This window comes from Electrophorus electricus, chromosome 12 (assembly GCF_041902795.1).
Source record: "Electrophorus electricus isolate QZ-2024a chromosome 12, ASM4190279v1, whole genome shotgun sequence".
Lineage (NCBI taxonomy): Eukaryota > Metazoa > Chordata > Actinopteri > Gymnotiformes > Gymnotidae > Electrophorus > Electrophorus electricus.
In genome coordinates, this window is record NC_137508.1 from 19,742,674 (window position 1) to 19,768,649 (window position 25,976).

Consider the following 25,976-nt stretch of genomic DNA (forward strand, 5'->3'; position numbering starts at 1 on the left):
ATGCGTGCCGTAACCAAAGCTAAAGGTGGTCCAATGAAATATTAGTGTGTGTGACCTTATTTTTGGCCAAGCAGTGTGTGTATATTATATTCTATTATATTTTATATATATATATATATATATATATATATATATATATATATATATATATATATATATATATATATGGGAATGAGCTAATGCGCTAGTCTAATTTAAATGCCCCAAGAGCACATTCAGACCACATTGCTAACATTAGTTAAGGCTATTTAAAAGTTGCATCTGCCGTTTATGGCTATTTAAAGTAGTTATTATAAAGAGTTCACGTAATGTTTTAATGCAATAATCAACAAATTAAAGAACTGCAGACAACTTTAATATGAATTGTACAGACTATCATCATCACAGAATGCTCTGCTCCCACGAGTCACGTGGTTTGGCCCGCCACGTGCAGTGGGAGGGTCTTATTTGTTTAGTGTATTTGTAACCACGCCTGCACACACCTGTACCTGGTTAGTGTTTTGTGTATTTAAACCCCTGTCAGTGTGTGCAGCACTGTCGGTCATTGCATTTGTTCATGTTGGTTACATGCTTGCTCATTTTCACAGCGTTAATGTTAAATGTATTCGTGTCCATTTTCACTATGTCAATGCCTGTGTTTGTGTTCATCGTTTACGTTATATGTGAGTGCCTTTGCCTTCTGTCCTTTTCAGTAAATGTCTGTCTACATCGGCGAAGTCTGTGCTGTGCCTCCTGCTCCTCGCCCTGCAACACTCGGGCCATTACAATCATAAATGTATAATATCTAGCTACCATTAACTGTAGACTGTAATGATGTTAACTAGCTCAGTAGCTAGCAAACATGGCCATGTAACCACAAACACTATTACAAGTAAAAAACAAATATTAATAGCTGTCTTTATCAACATATATGATACTGTCCCAAAATTCATACATTTAACAGATATTGGTATAGTACCAAGACACAATAAAAACAAGAGAAACACAGGAGGAATGAAAAGTCTTAACACTGGACTTAGGTGTGAGGCAAGGGGCAGAGTTACTCACTTAACAATCTGGGTTTTAATCAGCAAATATCAGAGTTGAATTTTAAGACAGCAGGTTTAACACAATCTCTTTGTTAACACAGAAAGAATCCCAACAGATGAGACTCAATCCAGTGTTGAATTAACTCAGGGCAATAGTCAGATTGACTCTTTACTTGAAATTACTTCATTATCACCAGAAATGTATCTGTTTATTTATCTGTTAACAAACCCACTGTCAACACATGGTCTTCCTACAGGTATCATAATAATATCAAATTCCTTATAGGCATTACCTCTCAAAGATCAGTTTAATTTGTTTCATTTCTCGTTCTATTCTTTAATGGGTATGTTAGCTAGCTATTTTGTTGACAGTTTACTAACCTTTGCTGCTACCAAAACATGATTATCAGAACTGATGGTAAAATGTTGACCTTGACATTTAGCTGACGCTTTTATCCAAAGTGACTTACAATTGACTTTGTACAACTTGAGCAATTGACGGTTAAGGGCCTTGCTCAGGTGGCAACAGTGGCAACTTGGCAGTGGTGGGGCTTGGACCAGCAACCTTCCAAACACAAGTCAAGTGCCTTAACCACTGAGCAACCATCGCCCTGCACGTTGATTGTTGAAGGTTTTATTTAAACATCAAGTAAATAAAAAGTAATCTCTTCTCTAAGCCTCATATCCAAAACATCTGTTTTGTCTTTAATTGCAGAAGTTCTGAGACATCCTCTGATTAATGTCATCAATGCAGGCAACTAATGAGTCAATAGACTTTTGGACAATATGCAGCCATAGCTGCATTTTGTGTCAAAAGCAAGTGTCAAAGACATTTTTCAGATGTTTGGGTCTAGATTCCTAATGAGCAAGCCAGGGACAACAGGAAAAACTCCCTGGGTGAAATTTAGGAAGATACCTTGGGAGGACCAACACTGAAGAGGGAACCCATCATCCTTGGGTGGCACATTTATTATGCAGTCCATGCTTTATTACATTATGTTTAGTCCAAGTAGCCACTCCACTATAGATGTAGGTGTTAGAGGGCTAAAAAGTGACCACAGTCCTGAGGGCTCTCTGAGACACTGCTTTCCACCCACATCTTCGTCACAAACCGAAGTGAATGCATAAAATGGCCGGACAACAGCATCAACACCACAGATTACCAGAAAACTGTATGCCTGTGATCCACAAGCTCTGCACCTTTATATACAGGAAGTTACCCGAAATCCTTTTTAAATAACTATTTAAAAATTGAATTTAAAAGTTTTGTGTGAGTGCCGAAATAAAGCCAGAAGGCTGTTCCATACATGAGGAGATTTACTAGAGAATTTAGTGCTTTATGACAAGAGTATTTTAAAGTCAATTAAACATTTAATTGGGAGCCAGTGCAGAGATGAAAAAATGAGACTAAATGTGGTCAAATTTTCTAGGTCTTGTAAGGCCATTTGTAAGGACTCTGTACATGTTGGGAGTTTATTTAATAACTATTTAAAACATCCAACAATAACAACAATTGACCTGATTCTCACGAATCACTGTTTGACATAATTCATGCTATTGGACACTGCCGAGAGGAGGGGCAACCCCCTAGCAAGCACAATTTTTGGATGTTGGTATTTCTAAAACCCAGCATACAGCTATACCTGCAGCATTGTGCTCATCCTTGTCATCCTCTGTAATACCATTCATTTCTGCTGCAGGCCTATACAGGTTTATCACTGAAAACATTCATTTAAGCTTTTTGGAAATGTTACTTTTTTGTTTGATGCTGCTTAAGCAAACGTGTGGCCTCCTGGTGGAGGTGTCTCCTCAACAAATAAATATATATTATAAATATATTTTTCCACACATCCAAACAACTCTGCTTAAACTACACATAGTTTGTTAGTGATTACAGTAAGATGCTACAGTTTGCAGCCACCACAAGGGGTTCCAGAGACAACAGCCCCAGCACTGTTGTGAGCTGTAGAAATGCTCCATTGAGAGCACAAATTAATGTTCATTTCCTCAAATTTCCTTTAACAGAACCAATTATGGCTACAGGTGATATAGCTCCCTGTATATGTTGATGATACAATCTCAAACTAGTAATAAAAAAAAATTCATTGAGCATCTGCAGTGACCACTTAGACACAGCTGACTAGTTTTTTTTTGTTTTTTTTTTGCACTGGGGCATGGCAAAGAACAGAGCTACAATCTTTGGAGTTAGGTGTGCTCTTGACTAACATTATGAAGCTATAGGTAACTTCTTTTTGTTCAGTTTCACTGAGTCTATTTAATTTGGTACAGTTCTTAAAGCTATGACTCTGGTGGATCAGTACATTTGTATGATTCATGCATGCAAAGGCAATTAAAATAACTATACACTTTACCCTTCTCGACAGCCTTTTCTTGAACAAGAATGTCAACAAAGTCATATTTGTCATATTTGTCATATTATATCAGCTAAGGTGTGCAATGTGTCTAATATGGATGTTGCAATATTTGAGTTGGGGTGCCTTAATTTTAATTTGTTTTAACAAATTATTTGAGCAATTGATATACAAACTACCTGAGATGCCTAGACATCAACCTATACTTTTATACTTGCTTAGTGTCATGATTGGCCCCTCCTAGTATCCATATTTCTATGGTTTCCCTGTCTCGTGTCTTTGTTTTGCTTTACTTCCTTGAGTACTTCCTTCCTTCCCTGTCTTGTTCCCTATGTCTGGGCTCTTGCTTGTAAGCCCGTATGGAAGTCTAGCTTCTGTGTATGTGACTTAAAACCTGTATGTAGGTCTAACCACTGTTCGTGTATCAAAGCCCTTGTTTGTTATTAGTTGATCGTGTTTCCTAGCTTTCATTTATCCTAGCCTCTCACAGTTACATATGTGGAAAACCTTTTAATAAACTTTCTAGGGAAACTGCAAACAAACTAGGGAAACAAATACTGAAGAAAAACAACTGTAAAAAAATTTGAAAGTGGTCAAAACAGTTTGATTTAATTCCACTATTGTTATTTCCATTCAATTAATTGTTATTATGTGAAGATGTTTCTCTTTCAATACATCAGTTAATCACGACCTTCAACAGACCTTCATCTTATTTAGCCTACTCTAGTAGGTTATGCACCTACACAATCACAGCATTGTCAAACTATCAAATGAGCTGCTTGTACAGACCACCTATGAGGTATCTGAACAAATATTAAGTACTTGGCATTATCAAACCTCTTAAGGTAGCCATGTCAACAAGTCACTTAACTGTCATAATAGCATGCAAATGCCCAGCTGAGTAGTACACTATAAAGAATGAAAGACAGGAATCTTGGTGAATATGGAATTTGGAATAAAATGCTAATCACAAAGAAAAAATGCTCAAAAGAATATAAAAAATCAAATGGCTGTAGTCTATTTCTATGGTTTTAGTAGTCTTTAGGATCTCAATATTGAAAACTGAATTAAAGTAGCTGAACTATCTTCTTTTTGTCAAGATTCTTCACTTGATCTCTTACGTGACTGGTCACCCCTATAGAAAAAGAAAGGGCAGCACAAATTTAATCATTATTAAACAGATAAAGGTTTGGCACTGCTCTTTGACATTTCCCCCCCACCCAACAAGTGATTTACAAAAATGCAATAGAAAGATTTTTGACACAATCAAACGCTTTAAAGTAAACACATATTAGAGCATGTTAACATAAAAGTGCATAATAAAATATTTAACATTTTATCTCAAAGTACCTTAAATGTCCTATATCAGAGGAACAAGTAACAAGAATGGGCCTTTAACTGGCTGTTGTGTGGTAGAATTTTCTTCTGCAATGCAGAAGACCATGATCTGATTTCTCAATACAAGTTACAAAAATAACAATAAAACCATAATAGATAAAAAAAGGCAGGTAATTTGATGAGAACAAACAAGGAGGAGGTTTGCGGTATTTGAAATTACTCAATGATCAGTGCATTTATTACCTTTCTACTGCAGCACGATACAGATTAACAAATTAACATGTCCTGGAAATTCTGCATTTGTCTGTATATGTCAGAAGACCACCAAGGACCACCAAAATAGTTACATTTTCCATATATATTAATCTAAAGATGTCTAAAATTTAACCAAATGATGTTTTTGCTCAGTACAAATGTTAATACTTCAAAGATTCACAGCTGAGATCACAGAAAATAGATTTGCCTTAGTGAAACTCCAGTTATTGCTTTTCAATTTTATTTTATTTTCAGATTGGTTTTAAATTGTATATTGACCCCCCATATTCTATAGCTAGGAGAATTACTAGCAAACAAAAACAAAAACCTAAATAAATGATATGTTTATCAAAGAAATGTAACAGGTTTCTTTCATAAGCTTTTCCAGGATTATTCCTACCTCTAATTATGTAAAATCGTGTACTTAATGTTTTTAAATCAATTATATTTAATCATGTTATTCCATTACCTGGAGAAACCATTTAGAGAAAGCTCCATTTGCAGTTTCTGGTCTTGAGCTGCATAATGGAGGAGTTGAGACTCCAAAGCAGGAGGATGAATTTGGGGAATGAATCTAGAAAACAGGGCAGGAGCTAATGGAGCCCAGTCTGTGTGGAAAAATGGAAAAACTCCAATTGTTTATCAACTTCAAATTATTTAGTAATGCAAAACAGAATTTACTCCATAATTTTATTCTAAATATTTCTTTTTAAAGCAGACATTATTTGTTATAATAGGGATGGTTAATAAAAATTGTGTGTGAAGAGACTGGCCATTACTTCAAGCAATTAGTTATCCAGGGGAACATTCTGTAATAAAAAGTACAATAGGAGAGGCAACCATATACTTTATATATTATTTCACTTAGCTTTCTTTGCAGGAGAAGCAGATGCAAAAAGATCATGTTACAAACATTGGCATAGCATTGGCACTTGGGTTGGTTCTTTTTTTACACACAAGATTTTATGGTTTAAGTGGTTTAATACCACTTATGATACACTGACTACTTAACTCTGTAAGGTTGTGAGAAACAATTTATCTAGTAAGAGTAGACTACTATTAATATTACTTCAATTATCTAGTGAAAAATCAGAATAGCAACAAACGCAATTCTGGAAATCCTTAGTAAATTATGGGCTAAACACAAAGCATATGAACAGTAAACAGTGACGCATGCACTTCCTCTCTAGGCTACCAGTTATGTTAATCAGTTACTTTTGGTGTTACATTTTATCAGCAGATTGTATTACCTCAAATCTGTTACAATTAAGGATGAACATTACAGTAAAAATTTGATATTCAAATTGTTAGCCATTATTCAAATAATTTCAATAATAACCCCTGCAAATACCAAGGGCTCTGGCACACCAGTGCATCAAGCAACAGCCAAAAAAGTGCCACTGAACATCTTATTTTTATTATGTGAATCCATGATACAGACAACAAAAATCTATAGTAGCTTTAAATCTCTGTGGTCTGAAGAGAGCAATAAGTCTAATATGTTTAAGATAAAGAAATGCATATTTTTACCTCAGCTAACACAAGCCTATTTATAACATCTTGCTTCTCATACTTTTTGTTAAAAAGCAAGTTTGTAGTTAGCTGAGTAGTAGTAGTAGTAGTTAGCCAATACAAAGTGTGAAATTACTGAGATGTTTAAAATTGTATATCATTAAGTCTATTCCAGTTATACCAAAACTATTACAGCTTGGAGTCCTATATACATGCATACATGTATATATACATATATAAATGCTCCTGATTTCATGTAGCATTTTACAGTATTCTCACTTGTCCAAAGTGACAAAGTGTTTTGAAGTCTCTGTCCAATACATATCGTCATGTGACAATAGAAAGGCAATAGATAAGTCAGTGTTAAGAATGCCATCAAGATAAATACATGGCTAGAGTGGAAAAGAAGACTGTAAAACACAAACAAGAGTTCTTATGCATTCAGTGCCAGATGTCTTTGGAGTTCAGGAAAATCATCAAACTGAGGTTTTCCACAAGTTTTAAGATGGTTGTAACCTGTCCTCTCTGAATTAAAATGTAAGAAGCCAGTATATATAATACTTCCTTGTTTTGTGCCCCCTCTTACAGCTCTTGAAATGATTCCTATGCCTTTGTTTATAATGAAATACCCAATATAGTTTGGGAACATCTGCAAGATAAGGATATGCATTTCCACAAAGGTCTACAGAAATTCTCACCTGGTCGCAGAGCATAAAGACCTTTCACCACACTTTCCATAGTTGATGGTTTCACTTGAAATGGCATGGCATGTGCATTTTTAAGAAGAGCTATTGGAAAAGATAAAAAATGTAAAAAATCCATTTACTACTGATGTATATGATTGGTTTAATCTAGCACATTTAATTACTTAGTGAAATTAACTATGGGTGTTAGATGAAAACCTAGAGAAATTGCTTACTATTTATCCAATTCTAAAAGTATATCACATCCCCAAAAGAGTTTACATGAAATAAATAAATTAACAAAAAAAAAAACACATCTTCAAGGGATTTTTTCTTTTTTTTTTTTTCCTTCAAGTCTCCAGGAACTCCTTTGTTATCTATAATTTTCCTGTTTCATTGGGGTACACAATGAGGTTAAACATATTCAAAAATCAAGTCCTTTTGTTATCCATCAACATTGGTAACACCAAAGAGCTGTTAACAAATGAGCCAGGATGTTGTGAAAATAGCTTCTGGGCACCCAAGAAAGTCCATCAAGTGTCAGGACCATTTCCTAAAGAAGTTGCAGCTATGGGTTTGGATCAGCCCCCAGTGCAGAGCTTGCTCAGGACTGGCAGCAGGCAGATAGGAGTGCATCTGCACGCACAATGAGGCGAAGGCTTTTGGAGGATGGCTTGGTAGCAAGAAGGGCAAGAAAGAAGCCACTTATCTCCAAGAAAAACATCAAGGACAGACTGACATTCTACTACAGGAAGTATAGGGATTGGAATGCAAATGACTCGGGTAAAGTTATGTTCTCTGATGAAGCCCCATTCAGACTGTTTGGGACAGCTGGACAAATTATTGTCCATAGAAGAAAAGGTGAGTGCTACTATGAGTCCTGTGTCAAGCCAACAATGAGGCATCCTGAGACCATTCATGTGTGGGGTTGCTTTTCATCCCAGGGAGTGGGTTTGCTCAAAATTGTGCCTAAGAACACTGCCATGAATAAGGAATGGTATCCTCCAAGAGCAACTTCTCCCAACGATCCAGGAGTAATTTGGTGATGAACAATGCTTTTTCCAGCATGATGGCGCACCAATGAAATTTTGGGTCCATGGCCAGGAAACTCCCCAGATCTCAATCCCATTGAGAACCTGTGGTCAATCCTCATAAAAGAGGGTGGACAAACAAAAACACAGAAACTGTGATCAACTCCAAGCACTGATCACGCAAGAATGGGTTGCCATCAGTCAAGATTTTGCCCAGAAGCTGATATCCATCATGCCAAGGCAAATTGCAGAAGTCTTGAAAAAGAAGGGTCAACACTGTAAATATTAAGTCTTTGCTATTTTTTTTAAACTTATGAAATGCTTATAATTGTACTTCACTCTACCATATAAACATCCGACAAAAGGATCTTAAAAAATTGAGGCAATTTGTGAAAACCAAAATTTGTGTCAGTCTCAAAACTTTTGGCCACGACTGTAGAAGGCTTTAATCCAGTAAGCAGGTACTTATATTAGTTCCAAGAAATTTTATGTCAATAAAAGTATTTTAAGAATACTTAATGCAAGTGATTTATTTTAGTATGCAAGTTTGGGCCTGCAAGCTAGGGGGTGCAGTGCAATAGGAGGTTCAATATGAATATAAACTTTTCTTTGCATTAATTGAGATCTGAAAACACATTGTTTTTGTAATTTTGACCAGTTGGCATTTTCTGCAAATAAATGCTCTAAATGACAATATTATTTGTAATTTGGGAGAAATACCAGTAGTTCATGGAATAAAAGAAAAATGCTCCTTTTTTCAAACACATTCATACAAATGGTAAAGTCAGAGAAACTGCTCATTTTGCATTGGTCTGTTAATTTATTCCAAGGTTGCATTTATCCAAAATTTCAAAGGACTTTAAACAGACAAAAAAATAATAAGGTTTACATGATAATAGATATCAATGAACCATACTTATGAAATATAAAATATAATTGATATAAGCCAAAAAGGCCCAACAAATGTAAGCCTACACTGAACACTATTTCGGTAGATTTCTAAAAGTAAACATACAGATGAAATGAAACTGAAATGAAATGAAATGATGAACTTAGGGAATTCCACATGTTTTCAGTTTTGTTTTTCTTTAGATTTATGGGTTGTGCATTTCAGGTTCATTAGAAAGAAAGCAGCATTTCCAGAAGCAATACAGTCCTTTCAAAATAGATTTTTTTAAAAATCCCCACCCGCTTTTCTGCACTCATTTTTGATAGCTAAATTGATGGATAAATGGGCTAATGGATGTGAACTATACAACAGGACATTGGTATAATAATCATCAAAAAATATCTAGTATGTAGTCACATGAAGAGTGTCTTAGTCTGAAGACAAAACACATCTCAATATCATAAACATCGACCTGAACCCCACTGCTGATTCAAGAATTATGGCCCCAATTTTGAACTGACAAAGGGCATCTTGGCAATACTACCACAGACAAATTTACTGCATGTCTTTTTTATTGCAAAGTCTATGTTATTTCTGTACCTAAAGCTGCTACAGGCTTTTTTGAGACTTTTTGTAGAAATACATTTAATTTGATGTGGGTCTGAATGAGGTCTAATCAAATTAGTATGTGGATTTATTAATATATTTATTTGTTGTCCATGTCGTAAAATACGAATTGTAAAAAATGTAAAGTTTAAATAAAGGATTTAATAATAAGAAGAAAAAAGAACAACAATAATAATAACAACAAGTACTCACGTATTAAGGTGTCGACATGTTTCTCTGCAACATAATCAGAGAAAAGCTTCATCAGGTCATCCTTCAAATCTCTATTCAGCTTAGTTTCAATATAGAACTTGTTCTTGAAAAAATAAAGTGAAAAAAGTATTAAACAATTAATACACAAACATAATATACTAGTAATCAGAAGTAATAATTCTGAGGAAACTGATCATTCATCACTGATCATGCTACTATACTTATGTAAATTAAAATAACTAAATAAATAAATAGAGGCAAAGTACCATATAGATAAATACTGACACAATGCACTGATGTGCAAATGTATATTGTATGAGAGCATGGTTGAAGTTTTCAATGAGACTTTCAGGAGGACTTTCCTTTAGACAGACAGAAAAAAAGATACATTTAGATTAATCTCTAATAAACTTGTGGCATTACTTTCCATTGTTAAAGTTTCCTTATCCAGAACCCCCAACAATTCATAATTGTCAACTGTATTTTGTATTCTGCTGATATTGTCTTCTTATTGTTATTACTATAAAGTTACTGTAAAATTACTATTGTTATTATTATAAAGTAAAGAGAAATCAATAAAACAATTATACTGGTATAATTGTTTCTCAGTGGCTCAAGCTAGTAAGGTTATTAAAGCATGTACCCAATTACTGGTGCCATGTGTCACCTGGATCCAAGAGAACAGAACATACTTCTGTGTAATGTACAAAATATACATAGTTTTATTATTATGATTTATTTATAAACTGAACCCAGCTATTTTGAGAAAAGTCCATGCTAATTTGGCCACCACTGTGTAGCATACAATTTATCATCAGAACATAATTTCAGAACATAAGTTAAAACATACTTGTAGTTTTAAGGAGACTTGCTGTAAGTGAGATGTGATCTTCTGCATCAGGTCATTGTAGAGAAGTTCTGAGTGTTGCTGGCACACACACTTATAAACATGACTGATCAACAAAGAACAAAAAAACAATAAGCCTTAAATAAGTCTTTATTTATTTATTTTTTAAAAATCTTTTTTTTTTCTTGTAATGTTGAAGTTCTTTCATTGGCCACAAGACAAAAACCTGAAATGTTTTCCACAAATACAATGTTATGATTATTTCAACAAATTTACTGATTACTCTGACTTCAGTGTATTTTTTGGATATCCGTTATAGAGCCATGGAACATCGCCATTATCTGTCATTGCAGGATATCAGTTAGACTTTCAGCACTGTATGGGATCATGTTACCAACTCCTCATTAGTTATCTGCATGGTTGTTATAGGAAAAGAGTCCATTTGACTGAAAAACATAGGAACATTGCATAAATTGCCCAAAATGTGTTTTGTGTTCAAATATTTGCAGAGCTCAGCTCAAATGTAACTAAATGAGGAGGTATAATCGCGTAATAATCACAGGAATAATTAGCTTTACAATTTTTTTTAATTTTCAAACTGTATGCACCATTGTAAGGCTATGTATTAAGTATGCTAATACATAATTTGTATGCACCGTTATGTTTTAGGTACTCATAATGACTAGTAAATAGCAGGATTAATCAGATAATCCAGTGTTTGAGTCTTCATGTTCAAGTACCACAGCACATTTTAGTGTTGTCCTGCCTCCAAAACATGCATTTAAACTTGTGAAGGGCTTGCTACTCAAGGATCCAGACAGGTCATTACTGAGATTATGCCAAACCCCAAGGAAAAACAATCACATACAACTTAATTGCAATGGTACATATATGGTATAATATTAATTATCTAGCTATAAGTGAGTGTTCATAATGCAGTGCACGAGCTAGTGCAGTATGTACAAAGTGATTTTAGCATAGAAAGTTCCAGTAAGAAAAAGATGCAAAACAAACCAATAAAAACAAACAGGCTACAAAGAGTACTATCACATAAAACTATAGGAGAAATAAGGCCAATTTCAAGAGGGTTCTCAGTCTGAGGTCATGGTATTGGGGATATTTAAAAAGTGAAATAATGATATAGCGTTAATAATACACATGCGATAATATAACATCCGATTTTACTATATCAACATACCTTGGTACTCTACTAGTATGTATTAAACATGCATGCATCCGTTAGTCAATTTAGGTTATGTATGCACAACAAAAATGCCTGCTGTAGCTTTTTCATATTCAGCACTCTCTAAACTCTGCTGCTCTTTACTCAGACACTAAGCAGCTGCACAATCAAGGCATGATCGCTGGGTTCAGTTTCTCATAAAGAGGCAGCATCTTGTAAACGTTTTTTATTTTTTAAATACTGCTATATTGTGAATTATATTGTCCATGATAATTGTCTACTGAAAATCTGATATCATGATAGCCCTATCTTATGCATATATTATTAACAATACTGACCAACTTACATGTAATGTGGCCTTGATTTAGAAACGTGTCCAATTTAGTTATGTAGGTAAGCATGCATGACTAGTGGATACAGACATCACTGGAATGCTCAATGTGTCTCATAAAGCACACTTTTGTCCCCTGTGATACTAAAAACTCAATTGTATGTCTTGATGACTATAAACAGAGGGCTGTCCTGAATAATTTTTTTTGGACTCAGAATACCATTGAAGGTCTCAAACATTTTGTACTCGGCTGAGATGAATCACACTAATGTTTAAGACTTCTGTTATTCTACAGTTTTATTGCATGTTATTAAAAGCCATTTTACCTAAAAATAGTTTTATAGTTATTTATCACTTTGATATGTTTTGTGAGAATCCAAAACTAGAATACTCTTACATTTTTCTGACAACTCACAAATCACTCAAATGCAATTAGTATTTTCAACAACTACAGACAATATAAAGGGTATTTAAAAAAAACAAAACAACAACAACAAAAAAAAAAAAAGTGAAAATTAAATGAATGAACCAGGGGTATTTGGTGCCCCGAATGATTTATTTTCCATCTGAGGCTTATTAAAACAGTGTTTTAGCACTATCGACACTTTAAAAGTTATGCTACAGTATATGCCTAGCCCAGACCCCTCCCCTAAGAGAGGGGGCTGCTGATATCCTTTCATTCATCCCTCCATCCTCCCATAGGGAACCAATGATTTTATATCCAAACTTAATTTTTAAGATAGAACAATCAAATCTGGTAAAGAGATTCAACAGCTGAGCCCATGTACAAAACTGCATTTCATACTCTGTACTCATCTGTCAACCCCTTCTGTCCATTCAATATGTTGGGTGCCTGAGCCAATATGGTACAGTGGATATGAAAACTCTACACACCACTAATACAATGCTAGGTTTTTGTGATATAAAAAAATGAGACCAAGATAAATAATTTCTGAACTTTTTCCACCTTTAATGGTGATTTGTAAAATCTGTAGAATTCAACTGAAAAACAAACTGTTCTTTTGGGGGGTGGAACTTACAACAACATGGTTGCATAAACATGCACACTCTTAAACTAATACTTTTTTGAAGCACCTTTTGATTTTGAGACAGCATTCAGACTTTTTGGGTAAAGACACATCTTGACTTTGACAACTCTTCCTTGCAAAAGTGCTTCAAATCTGTCATATTGTGAGGGCATCTCCTGTGCCCAGTCCTCTTCAGGTCACCCCAAAGATTGTCAATTGGATCCAGTCCTCAGCTCAGGCTGGGCCAATCCAAAACTTGGATTTTCCAATATATCTGACTGATATTTGGAAGTGTTCATAATTTCATGACTAAAGACTCAATTCCAACTGATGAAAAACAACCCCTAAGCATAATTCTGCTACCACCACGGTTCATTGGGGTTATGTTGGGTTCTTTTTGGCGATGTGCAGTGTTGTTTTTGCACCAAACATACCTTTCGGAATTATGGCAAAAAAGTTCAACCTTGGTCTCATCAGACCATAACATTTTCCCATATGCTTTTAGCAGATTTGATGTACGTTAGTGCAAAATCTAGGCCAGATATATGAAGAATATGGGACAATTGTTGTACAGTACTCCTTTAATAAAGCTGTACGCTTCTTGACAGCCTTCCAGAAGAGCAATTTTCTTCCTGTGTATTCTTCAGTTTTGGAGAAATGTCCAGTTCTTGGTAAAGTCACTGTTGTGCCATATTTTATCCTCTTACCCTTGACTGTCTTCACTGTGTTCTATGGTTTATCTAATGCCTTGTACTGGTCTATACCTTTCAACAATGAGATCCATTTCACGCTTTGTAAGTTCTTTGTGGTCCATAGCTTTGCAAGATAACACTACATAAATATCAGAGAGACTCCTACTATCCCACTGGGATTGTGGGATTGATCACTTGGACTTGGGTGGGAGTATGCTTGGTGCGTTTGTTGCTGCTGCTTCTCACCAGATCTTTTACTTTTTGCTGCGATTTTTCTTTCAGTGATCATAATTTGATTACTTTTTTTGTTTTGTTTTTTTGGGTTTAAGTCCTTACCTGCCTTCCTGCTGCGAGCTCTCTCCCCACTAACCTTCACTTTGGCTGCTTCTTTATTGGGTGAGTTTTTAACTGCTCTTTAAAGTTGTTGGCTGCCAGCACTTGGATATGTTTGGTTGCAATGTGTGTCCTTGCTGTTCCTGGGACTAATAAACTTAACTTTGCATTATTCAACTGTTGCTCCCTCACTGATAAAGCCTCCATATGCCACGATCTCATTGTTCAAATCAAATTTTATTTATTTTTGCTTACTGACACTTAGCAGCAATCTGAGGACTACTTATATCTCAATTTACTAACACCCAGTAGCCATAATTATTCGGCTAAGCCCAGAACCGAGGGAAAAGGTGGTGGTTACTCCACTGCTCCCTTCATTGGCTCCCTGCAGCTGCACGCATCACATTTAAAACCTTGCTGCTTGCCTACAAAGCCAAAAATGGACCAGCCCCTTCATACATGTGGTCAGTGGTCAAAGCCCGATCTGTACCTTGAGTACTTCGAACCTCAAGTGCGGCTCGGCTTGAAATACCGTGCTTCAGGCCTCATGGAAGACAAGCATTGAGACTAATTTCTGTCCTGGCTCCAAGATGGTGGAATGAAATCCCACTTGCTGTCCAGACAGCAGAATCCCGTGCAGTCTTCAAACGCAGACTGAAGACCCATCTATTTGCGGAATATTTAAAGGACGACTGACACTGCTCCCATATTGACTGACTCCCATATTGACTAAATTAGTACTTATTGTAGGGTATTGTTCATGTTGTTTAACAAACTCTAGCACTTATTGTTTAGAGCAATTTTCATTGTTTAAGACCTTATGTATTTTGTACTTCTAGGTATCAGCATTCATCCCTGTATTCTACAGTATTCTAGTTCATCGGTATGTTTGATTCTAACATACTGTACTGTAGGATATATTCTATAAGTAAATGACAAAGCACTTTTGTAAGTCACTCTAAATAAGAGCGTCTGCTAAATGACAAATGTAAATGGTCTGGCTGCTGTCTACAAGGTTTCTGTCTTTATCTTTCATGAGTTTTCTTCATTTGAATATTTGGTATGTTTTTGGTAACCGTTTTTGTTCATCTACAGACCACCCAGAACATCCTCAGACTTTCTGTCAGAATTCAGTGAACTTCTCACTCTGGCCAGTGCAATATTTTCAGCGATGGTTGTGCTAGGGGACTTTAATATCTATGTGAACAATGATTGCTCATTTTCAGTTCCTATCTGTGCTTGACTATTTTTCTCTGACAACACGTCGATTTTCCTACACACTCATGGTCACACATTATGCTATAATATGTTATAATATGCTCCTCTGCTTTAGATATTACCTCTGATACTGGATTGCTTGTTGGTATCTCTGATCATAAACTTATTGAAGCCACTTCTAGCATCTCAGTCACTCGACCAAATCTCTCATCTCTTTCCATAATATCAAAGCTGTTGACCTTCTCACTTTCTCTCTACCACCTCCTGTTTTACTCTTCTGTATCCAAGATCTTAAACAGTGGATGGACATAAACCTCTTAAAACTGAATTCTGATAAAACGGAATTTCTACTTATTGGCCCGAAGTCCAAAATATCAAAATTGTCCAATCTTAAATCTGGACAGTCCCTGAACGCATTCAGTTCAAAATCCTCCTCCTTACATACAAAGCTCTGCACAGTCTAGCATCCCCCTATCTAGCTCAACTTTTACACCCTTACACTTCGGTCCTCTAATGCAGGTCTCCTCTCCATCCCCAAGTTTAGACTGGTGTCTGTAGGAGGCAGAGCCTTTAGTGTCATGGCCCCAAAACTATGGAATACTTTTCCTCAATCTCTCCATCTCTGCTCCACACTCTCCTCCTTCAAATCTCAACTTAAAACATACCTCTTTTCTTATCCGTATTTTTTAAATTATTGTGTTGTCAAATTGTGTACATTTTTTATTTTTTAACCATCATTGTAAAATGACCTTGTGTCTGTGAAAAAAACTATATAAATTGAACATATTATATAATTATTATTACTAAAATAGCTTCTCTATGCGGTTAGACAGAATCACTTTAATTAATGGCAGGTTTGTACTCACTACTATTTACTACTATTTGAATGCAAAAGATGATTTCTGTCTTTAAAATGTCCTTGAGTTTGAGAAAGGTGCTATATAAATTTTCTTTTTATTCTCCCCCTCTAAATGATTTGTTTGTTTTTCAACTGAATTGCACAGATTATAGGTCAGATTAACTGAACGTGAATTCATCAAGTGCAGTAAAAGATGCAGCCCGGATTTGGGCAAAATATCCAAAATGTGAGACTAAACTGAAGTTTCTAAGATAAAAGGTATTCTGGTTTTGGCTATAGAAAATGCGGCCACTTACTTGTTCAGATAATATTCTAAACTTAAAAGATGTGTGTGCACATCAAATATGATCCTTCATCTTTGTGTCATGTTGGCCCCTCCTAGCATCCTTTTTGTCACATGGTTACCCTGTCTCATGTACATGTTTTGCTTCTGTGTTTTGTTTTTCTCTGCCCTTCATTTGTAGCACCTGTGTCTAGTTAACTCTTATTAGTTCATGTATTTAAACCTTGCCTTGTTTGCCTGTTTGTTGGCTGGTTAGCTGTTTGTTAATGCTAGCCATTTGTTAATTCTAGCTGCTGCTTGTCATTGGGTGCTTTTGTTTGTTTATTATGATTTCCTGGACTCTCCATGATGGACTGTGATTATGGATTTGCCCTTAATACATCTCGCTCTTCTCATCGTATGCATCGAATGCCCATGCCCCTGGACCTCCTGCACTCACCTGTCACCTCCACACCCTTAGATCTGCCTCTTCATAGGCTTCATGTTCCCTGCCCGTTCCGCCCCTGTCTGTGTCTCTCCTGTGGCCTCCGCCCCATGGTTCCCACCCATCCCACTCTGGCCTCTGTCTCCTGTTCCCTGTGGGCCTCCCCTGTCTACGTTGTTGCCTGCTCCTGCTGCCCCATTTTGTTTGCCTTCTCCAGTGCCTGGTTTTGTTTTTGCCCCTGTTGTGTTGTCTGTCCCTGTGCCCATTCCAGTGCCTGTTGCGGTTCCTGTGTCTCCCTTTGTTTCTGTCCCTGCACCCATGTCCGTTTTTGTTCCTGTTCCCTTGTCCCTGCCCTGGTCCATGTTGTGTTGTGGTGTGGTTTTCCTCATCATTTTGTGCCTCCTGTCATCCCATATCACTTGTCTTTTGTTGTCTCTCCTCTTCCTCCCTCCGGGCACTTTTGTCATCCTCTTGTTCTTGTGCTGCTCTGTCTGCTCCTGTCCCCCTGGTTTCTGTATCTGTTCCCCCCTGTTTCTGTGTTGTTTCCCACAGCTGTTCCCTTGTCTGCTCCTGTTGAATCTCTAGTCTCTGTGTCTTCTTTCTCTTCTGCTCTTCTGTCTTTGTTTCCTTTACCTGTCTGTGTCCTTACTGCTTCTGTTTTGGCCTCTGGGTCTGCTCCAGGTCCTGCTCCTGGTCTGCTCCTGCTCCAGGTCCTGCTCTCTTGCCCGTTGTTCCTTTCGGTGTCTTTTCTTAGTTGTTTTTGGTCTGTTTTGTTTTTGGTTGTTTTTGTGTGCCTCGGTGCTGCGTACTTTGGGGAGGGGGTTGGGTCGGGTACTGTCACGTTTGGCCCCTCCTAGCATCCTTACGGTCATGGCATTTGTTTAGCCACTGTTTGTCATCATCTGCTTTTATTAAATCTCACACTTCTCAGCATATGCATCTGCCTCCTAATCATTTCACATTACACTTTGCATGCAAATATGGTCTTTCATCTTTGCCTTTCCTTTACTAGCTGATAAAGAGCTTCTCATCACTGATTCACATTCAGAAAAGAAGAAGTTGCTCTTGGAGGATATTCTGATACCATTCCTTATTCATGGCAGTGTTCTCATGCAAAATTTTTAGCAAACCCACTCCCTTGGATGAGAAGCAATCCCACATACAAATTGTCTCAGGATGTATCACCGTTCGGATGGTGACACATGGTTGTGCTCACCTTTTCTTTTCCGGACAATCATTTCTCCAGATGTCCCAAACAGTCCGAAGGGGGCTTCATCGGAGCAAATAACCTTACCCCAGTCCTCTGCATTCCAATCCGTATACTTCCTGCACAATGTCAGTCTGTCCTTGATGTTTTTCTTGGAGAGAAGTGGATTCTTTGCTGCCCTTCTTGATACCAAGCCATCCTCCAAAAGCCTTCGCTTCACTGTGCATCCAGATGCATTCACACCTGCCTTCTGCCATTACTGAGCAAGCTCTACACTGGTGGTGACCAGATCACATTTGCTTGACTTTCTAGGGCTCCCTGAAGCCTTCTTCACTGCAATTCAACCTCTCTCCTTGAAGTTCTTGATTCGATAAATGGTTGATTTAGGTGCTCTTACAAGCAGCAATGTCCTTCCCTGTGAAGCCCTTTTGATGCAATGCAATGAAGTCTGCACGTGTTTCCTTGGAGGTAACTATGGTCAACAGAAGAAAACTTCAAGCACCACCACCCTTTTAAAGAAACCAGTCTGCTCTTCTAATAAGCATGACAGTGCTATCAGCTGCCTTGTCCTCATTAACACGTTCTCCTGAGCTAACGAGAACATCACTGAAATGATATTAGCAGGCCATTTTGTGGCAGGGCTGAAATGCAGTGGCTGGAATGCAGTAATTTTTGTGATTAAGTTCATTTTCATGACAAGGAATGACTTGCAATTAATTGCGATTCATCTGAACACTTCACAATCAAGAGTCAATGCAAATTGCCAGCATACAACTGAAGCTTCAAAGCTTTGAGAAAACCAAAATTTTGTGCTAGTCTCAAAACTTTTGGCCACGACTGCACATAAATAGTGCCAGTCATAGTGTGTCTACCAATGTTACAAGTGTGTTTTGTTCTAATAACATAGGTCTGCTTGTTCCTGCTATGCTGTTGTAGAATGTAGCTAAAATAGCATTCAGGTTAAAGTTTGATTTTTTGACAGACGTATTCATGTGACACAATGTATATAATGCACTGCAACTAGGTTGTATGTGAAATATTTTTTTCCCAACAGAAAGAAAAGAGGAAACACAGTAATAAACATCATATGTATATTCCAACTATAAACCACCAACCTATATATCTGCTCATAGGAGATGGAGATGTGGTCCATTGGACTTTGTGTCAGCAAATGTTCAATGGCTCTCTCAAGTTTAGGCCAGTGGGCTTTCTTGTAGTCCTCTACTGTTATTACATTCATTACTGTGTCAAAACATAATATACATCACGTTAAAAACATGAGACAAACAATTTACTAACAAATTTAAAACACTTTTTCATTCAAGAAATGACGACATTACCATCAGTAATATATCAGTAATAATAAATGTAGCCCCTTTGATGTACCTAGAGGGGCATTTTTTGGCTTTACATGTGGTTAAAACGCATTAGTGGCAAAATAATTTTCAAAGCAGTCACCTGGATTCACCATGTCAGTATATTTAATTTTTTTATAAGAATGGCGTGTGCCTAATAGTTTTTATAGTCCAAATCCTATTTCCAGAATACAATGGGACACTTTATAAAAATGCAATAACTAAAAATTGTAATTTGTTAAATTAGGTTATAATCAAGAAAACCTGTCTACAGGCTGGGCAGAATGAGTAATCCCTAGGATTTTTGTACAACTACATTCTAGGTAATAAAAAGCATGGCTTTTTCAGGCAGCAGTACCTTGCATTTAGCCAACTCAGAAACAAAACCTGCTCAAAATGTGGTGTATTCTTCATGAAATTATCAACGGTAACAAATTAAGAGGAAAGGGAACATGTTAAGTAGGAAAAAAGGTTCGAGGAAGGTCTCACAAAAGATAAAGACTACACACAGTGTAATAAAGTGAAATAGAGCGAACAGTGACAGGCATATAATAATACTGGTATAGAAGGGGATAAAGTCAACAGTGACAGCAATATACTATGCATTTATGTACTGGCCAGGAAATACCATTATTGATACTTAAGACATGGAACAAAACGTCCAGCAATTGTAACTGCAGGTTTAATAACTAGAATATTTTTACTGTAAATGTTATGAATATAAATGTATTTAACATGATTACCATCACCATCAATCATTATTATATACAATTTGTGACACCCAATAACTAACTAAAATACATAACTAAAACAGTGTGTCAACAGAGAAAGGTTTTAAACATAAGCAATAAAATGTATTTAAGTGTTACAAAAATGATTACATAGATTTTCTTTTTCATAAAAAGCAACATTTAAAAATCTCATATAAACTAGATTGTTTTCGAATGAGACACGCGTGTTTTATAAGGTTTCAAAGTTGTGTGGCAACTTTGTCATTGCTGTCAGGCGTGCATTAAAATGAAAAAGCCTTGCCACATTTCAGCTCTGCAGAATATATCAGTGTCAAACAGGGTCTGGTATGTTTTATATATTAATATTTATGTAGTAATAAAGGTCTATTATTTCTAATAAAGCAGACATCTTAAATGCAGCTTGACAATATATATTGCCTTTATGGATAGCTATTTATTAGCCCAGCAAGATTTAGGGGATAGGGGTAGGTTTAGGTTGGAGTAAGAGGTCAGGATTATGGGTATGGTTAGGGTTGAGGGAACATAGAGGAGAAACAACATAAGGCTGAGGATACATAGGTCTCAAGGAAACAGGCAGAAGGAACACAGGCCAACTCGCCTCTAGGATAGTATAGGGTATTATGATAAAAGATATTCAAACTTGGATAATGAAAACATCTAGGTAGAGCTCTATTATCAATTTTTATTATTTTTATTTGTAAGATAGTGGTTAGGGAAATCCTCTCATTGGAAAAGGATAGGAAAAAGAATGGAGAGTACTAAATGAAGTGTAGGGGAGAAAGAATCAGTCCATGATCAGATTTAAAAGAGGAATTTCTAACACAGGAGGGACAAGGATCCATCTCGTGACTTGAATGAGACACCACACATCCTCAATGGCAAATTCCCCACCAGCCAAATAGACATGAACCAAAAGTACCCCACATCTAAATTCAGACTCCGCTACCCCACAATCAACTGTCCCTCAACCAAAATACCCTTCCATGTCCAAATGCCCTTCAACAGCAACTATGCCTATCAGCCTAAGATCCTGCAACCATAATTATTCAGACAGCTGAATAACCCCTCAACTTCAACTACCCCACAGCCAATTGCCCCTCAACCAAAATACCCATGAACAGCCAAGTGACCTTCAATGGCATCTACCCCATCAGTCAAATAACCTTCAAGTACAACTTAACCCAGAGCTAAATACCCTCAACCAAAATGATCTCAATCAGTCAAATACCCCTCCTACTCCACAGCCAAATGCCTTTCAACAACCTCATCAGGAAAACTGCCCCCAAACACGACTCCATAGCAATTTCCCCTCAACCAAAATTAACATCCACAGTCAACAACCACCACCATTAGTCTGATACCTTTTACCACAGTTTCCCCTACATCTAAATAATCCCCCAGATTCAACTATCCCAAACTATCTTTTGCAAAGCATGCATCACTGGCTATAACATGCCTTTCAACATGCCTTTTTTCAATAAAAAGGATATAAAAAATAACTTCTTCACTGTTAGTTGTTTTAATACTATAACTGATTCTAAGTAACAAATAATTAAAATGACTATAATTCCAATCATGTGACACCACTGCCAAACATGTAAACCCTGTCAATGTCACCACCGCCAGATTAATATTTTGTTTATTTTTATTAAGATATTTCATATTTGTCAAGGAATTGTAGGTCATAAGTAAAAAAAAATGTAAGCTGTCTCCTAATAACAACATGTTTTTAAATCTTAAAAACATATTGATTACAGGTAAAGTCAAAATTAAAATTGCACTGCATATTACATTTTAACCATAGATAGAAACCTTTATAATATTTATATTGTGCATTTACAACAACTGGGTATCTTTCATTCTTGGTGAAAATCAGAGGTTACTTCTAAAGCTAGTATGATGTAGGTAAAAATTAATTTGTTTTTGGTGTCTGGTGGTGTTAATGTTAACAAAATATGAGTAACACCTAGTTAATAGGCACATTTTGATGAAAAAATGTTGGGCAATTTTATTTTCCAATGTTGCATCATGTTTTGTCCCACTTCAAAAGAATCACTGCCATGTACCCTGCTTCAAATTATTATTTTTTCCAGTTAATGATAAGATTAACATAAGCATGTTTGTGTTTGTAGCTCAACATATATTCAGTGATTAAATGTGTCATCAGTACACTTATTAATCACTTTAACAGATAATATGAAGTCTGATCACAAAATGTCTATGTAGGACATGAGGTATGAGGGGACTGGATATAGCATATTTGGAAGTTGCATGCTGTGCTTCTTAGTGGTTTCAACTTTCACTGCACATATCCACAGATTGTGAGTTTATCATGTATCACGACAGGTGTTGTGGTTAAAACAACCTGAAGAAGCTCCACCTTATGTCAATGTTTACATCCCAGCATTACTTTATACAAAGAGAACTAATGCTCATACTATTCATATCTCGCCCCCCATGTGATCTGTACTTAAAAGAAGACAAAAAATGCCAGATTCATAAAACCTCTTGGTAACCATGCAAAATATGCAATATGTTATTTAATTTCTGTTCATAAAGTCACTGTGGAGATAATTAGCACACCAGTATCATCTTGCTGCCGTGGTAAATTCACGTGTGCTCAAGCTGAAAGCCAAATAATAATAATAATAATAATAAACAAGCATGTAAATCAAGCCATGCATATTCAAGACCCAAAACAAGAGACAGGTGACTGAAAACTGCCAATTGCATAAAAATGTAATGCATTTGTAACTTTCATCAAGATAAGAACTGCATGTTTCCAGTGAGTTAGAGTCCATTGCCAATGAAGAATGAAGAGTACCAGGACTTCATGGCATTAAAATGTTGGCATGTGTGTTAGATACAAGTCTTGGTATTTGCACTGATATTCATCTAAATTATTATTTTAAATCATGGCAGAGCAACAAAATTTTCCTCTCTCCTCCTGTAATGATTAGCCACCCTCCTAGCGTCCCTGTTTTAATATTTCCCTGTCGTGTCTTTGTTTTCCTTTACTTCCCCTGTTCCGTTCCTTGGTTTTGTTTCCTCCGCCCCTCATCTGTTCCTTAGATCCAGTCCGTGTTTTGGTTGTCGCAGTTATGTTCACCTACGTCTGATTAATCCTTAATTGTTCTGGTTATTCAAGCCCTGTGTTTTGTCTTCTAGTTTGTCGGTTATTTTGGTAAGTTACGTTCTTCCCGTCAGATTCATATTATGCTCGTTGTACTGTCGTCATCATTGCTTTTCCGTTTGGCCCGTTAGTATATTACTTACCCTCCATGTTTTCCCCTTGCCTCTGTTTATTTTGCCGTTCGTGTTTGTATTTCCCTCGTTAATAAACGCCTTGTGCATTTGCGTTCTGCCTCTTGCCTCGTTCCTGCTGGGATCGTAACACCTCCATATTTATTCTTTCTTCCTCATTGCTACATGTAAAATCACACTCATAGGATGAGTCCTTTTCTACAGTTCAGTTAGTGAAATTTCTGCCCTGGTAAACTGCAAGGGTTATTATTGTGAAATTTAAGCAGCTAGGAACAACAACGGCCAAGTCGTGAAGTGGTAGAGCATGCTAACTCACACAGCGAGGCCACCTTGTGTGCACAGTATATTAAAATCACCTATCTTTTGTTGCATCACTCACTACAGAGTTCCAAACTGCCTCTGGATGCAACGTTAGCAATGTACATGATCTTCATGGAATGGACCTCCATTCCTGAGTAGCTGCACAAAAGTCAATATTTGTAATTGTGAGGCGTGGCTTGACTATAGCACAGTGGAAACCTGTTCTCTGGAATGATGAATCACACTTCACTATCTTTGTCTAATATACTAATCTGGATGTAATGGATGCCAGGAGAATGCTACCTACAGCAGTACAGAGGATCAACCATAAAGTTTTGTTGTGGAGGGATAATCTAAGGCAATTTTAGGGTTTGAGCTAGGCCTCTTGGTTTCAGTGAATCTTAATGTTACATCAAACAAAGTATTTTAGAAAATTATATGCTACCAAATTTGTGGAAACAGTTTGGGGGAGGCCTTTTCCTGTCTAAGCATGACTGTGTCCCAGAGGACACAGCGAGGTCCATAAAGACATGGTGTGATGAGTTTGGGGTGGAGGAACTCACCCCTGACCACAACTACACTGAAAACCTTTGATGAATTGGAATGTGAATAGCATGTTTTTATCAAACATCAGTGCTACACCTCACAAATGGTCTTTTGACTGAATGGGCACAAATTCCCATTCCACAACCCTAAATCTTGTGGAAAGCCTTCCCTGAAATTTGGACTGCAAGGGGACCAACTCAATATTAATGACCAGTTTTGGAATGGGGTGGCCAACAAGCTATCTTCCACAGGTCTCCACATACTTTTGGACATAGAGTTTATTATGTACTACATGAAATGCATCAACTGTGATTCACATCTAGTAGTTGTCATCTGTATTTAAGCAGTAGTTGGGTGTGTGTGTGTATATTTATATATATATATATATATATATATATATATATATATATATATATATATATATATATATATATATACACATACATACACACACACACACACACACACACACACACACACACACATACATACATACATACATACATATATACACACACACACACACACACACACGGGGTGACAAATTACATACACAAACTGGTTGCGGGAAATAAGACAGAACTGTTAAGTCTTCATTTAAAAATACAATTTTCGACTCGCATCTGCGCTGAAAAATGGTGTGGGGATGCAACAGCAATTTTGGAACAACGCAGGGATTAAAATATCCTCACGTTAGCGAATTTCAAAAATCACACTTTATCCACTGCAGTGCATGGGGCCTTTATTCCTTGCCACGAAATATGTAGCTAGCTGAACGAAAACGGGAGAGTTAATTAAAAATCACTAAACTGAAAATAGAGTCAGTTTTATCTATTTCTTTACAGTTTAAAATAAGTAACATTTTTGACGACTATATTTTGTAAATGACCTTATACGATACATTAAAAATGAACTAAATAGCTAAAATTAATGATTTCCCTTAAAGTCAAAATGATTAATGAATTGCATTGAAACATCTTCACAAAAGTAATGCAAACAACTAACACGAAGATTTAGACTTACGAAAGTTTGAGGGCGAGTTAAAACTCAGTCTTCCGGCATTAGACGTGGATACACCGTAACTGTCACACTCGCTGGCCTCGCTGCTTGAATCTGATTCGTACATGGGCTCTGTCATTGAGTATTTATCAAAGACCTCCTCTGCAGAAACACGTAGGCCTACACCGAAAACAGGTGGGCAACAATGGGTCTCTCCAGCCATATGCGACCTACAATTTGAGTAATAGGCATTCCCTTGGGTTTCACGACAGTTGTGATTGTGGTCATCGTTTACTTCTAAACACCCAGCTTCCTCCATTTCCTTGACTAGGCACAATGCGTATTCAAATTTAATTTTGACTTCAACTGCACCTAAATTAAGACATGTTTTCAAAATTGTACGTCCATATTGTTGCCGTGAAGCCTGC

The 25,976-nt window shown here is 36.7% G+C and overlaps 1 protein-coding gene across 4 annotated transcripts; it reads right to left on the reverse strand.

Moving 5' to 3' along the window:
* Positions 1–271: 271 nt before the first annotated feature.
* cacul1 (CDK2 associated cullin domain 1) lies at positions 272–25,976 on the reverse strand. Of its 4 annotated transcripts, XM_035531836.2 has the most exons (10): positions 25,573–25,976; positions 19,448–19,574; positions 10,778–10,880; positions 10,571–10,621; positions 10,194–10,289; positions 9,928–10,030; positions 7,204–7,293; positions 5,463–5,601; positions 4,751–4,825; positions 272–4,535 (listed from the first exon to the last, which is right to left on the reverse strand). In XM_035531836.2, the coding sequence occupies exons 1-9, from the start codon at positions 25,865–25,867 to the stop codon at positions 4,795–4,797; spliced, it is 1,035 nt and encodes a 344-aa protein (XP_035387729.1). In that variant the 5' UTR covers positions 25,868–25,976; the 3' UTR covers positions 272–4,535; positions 4,751–4,794. The 4 variants fall into 4 exon arrangements, with proteins under 4 accessions (XP_035387729.1, XP_026851355.1, XP_035387728.1 ...); XM_035531835.2 differs by lacking the exon at positions 4,751–4,825 and having other exon boundaries at positions 274–4,535; XM_026995552.3 differs by lacking the exons at positions 4,751–4,825; positions 10,571–10,621 and having other exon boundaries at positions 276–4,535.

What these genes read in the sequence shown, in the direction of transcription:
- cacul1 (XM_035531835.2), bottom strand. Translation starts at nt 25,867, where the DNA reads ATGGAGGAAGCTGGGTGTTTAGAAGTAAACGATGACCACAATCACAAC. An exon ending in TCCTATGAGCAGATATATAG is followed by an intron (nt 10,881 to 19,447) that starts GTTGGTGGTTTA and finishes TTTGTTGATCAG; the next exon opens with TCATGTTTATAAGTGTGTGT. An exon ending in ACATGTCGACACCTTAATAC is followed by an intron (nt 7,294 to 9,927) that starts GTGAGTACTTGT and finishes CTTTTCCAATAG; the next exon opens with CTCTTCTTAAAAATGCACAT.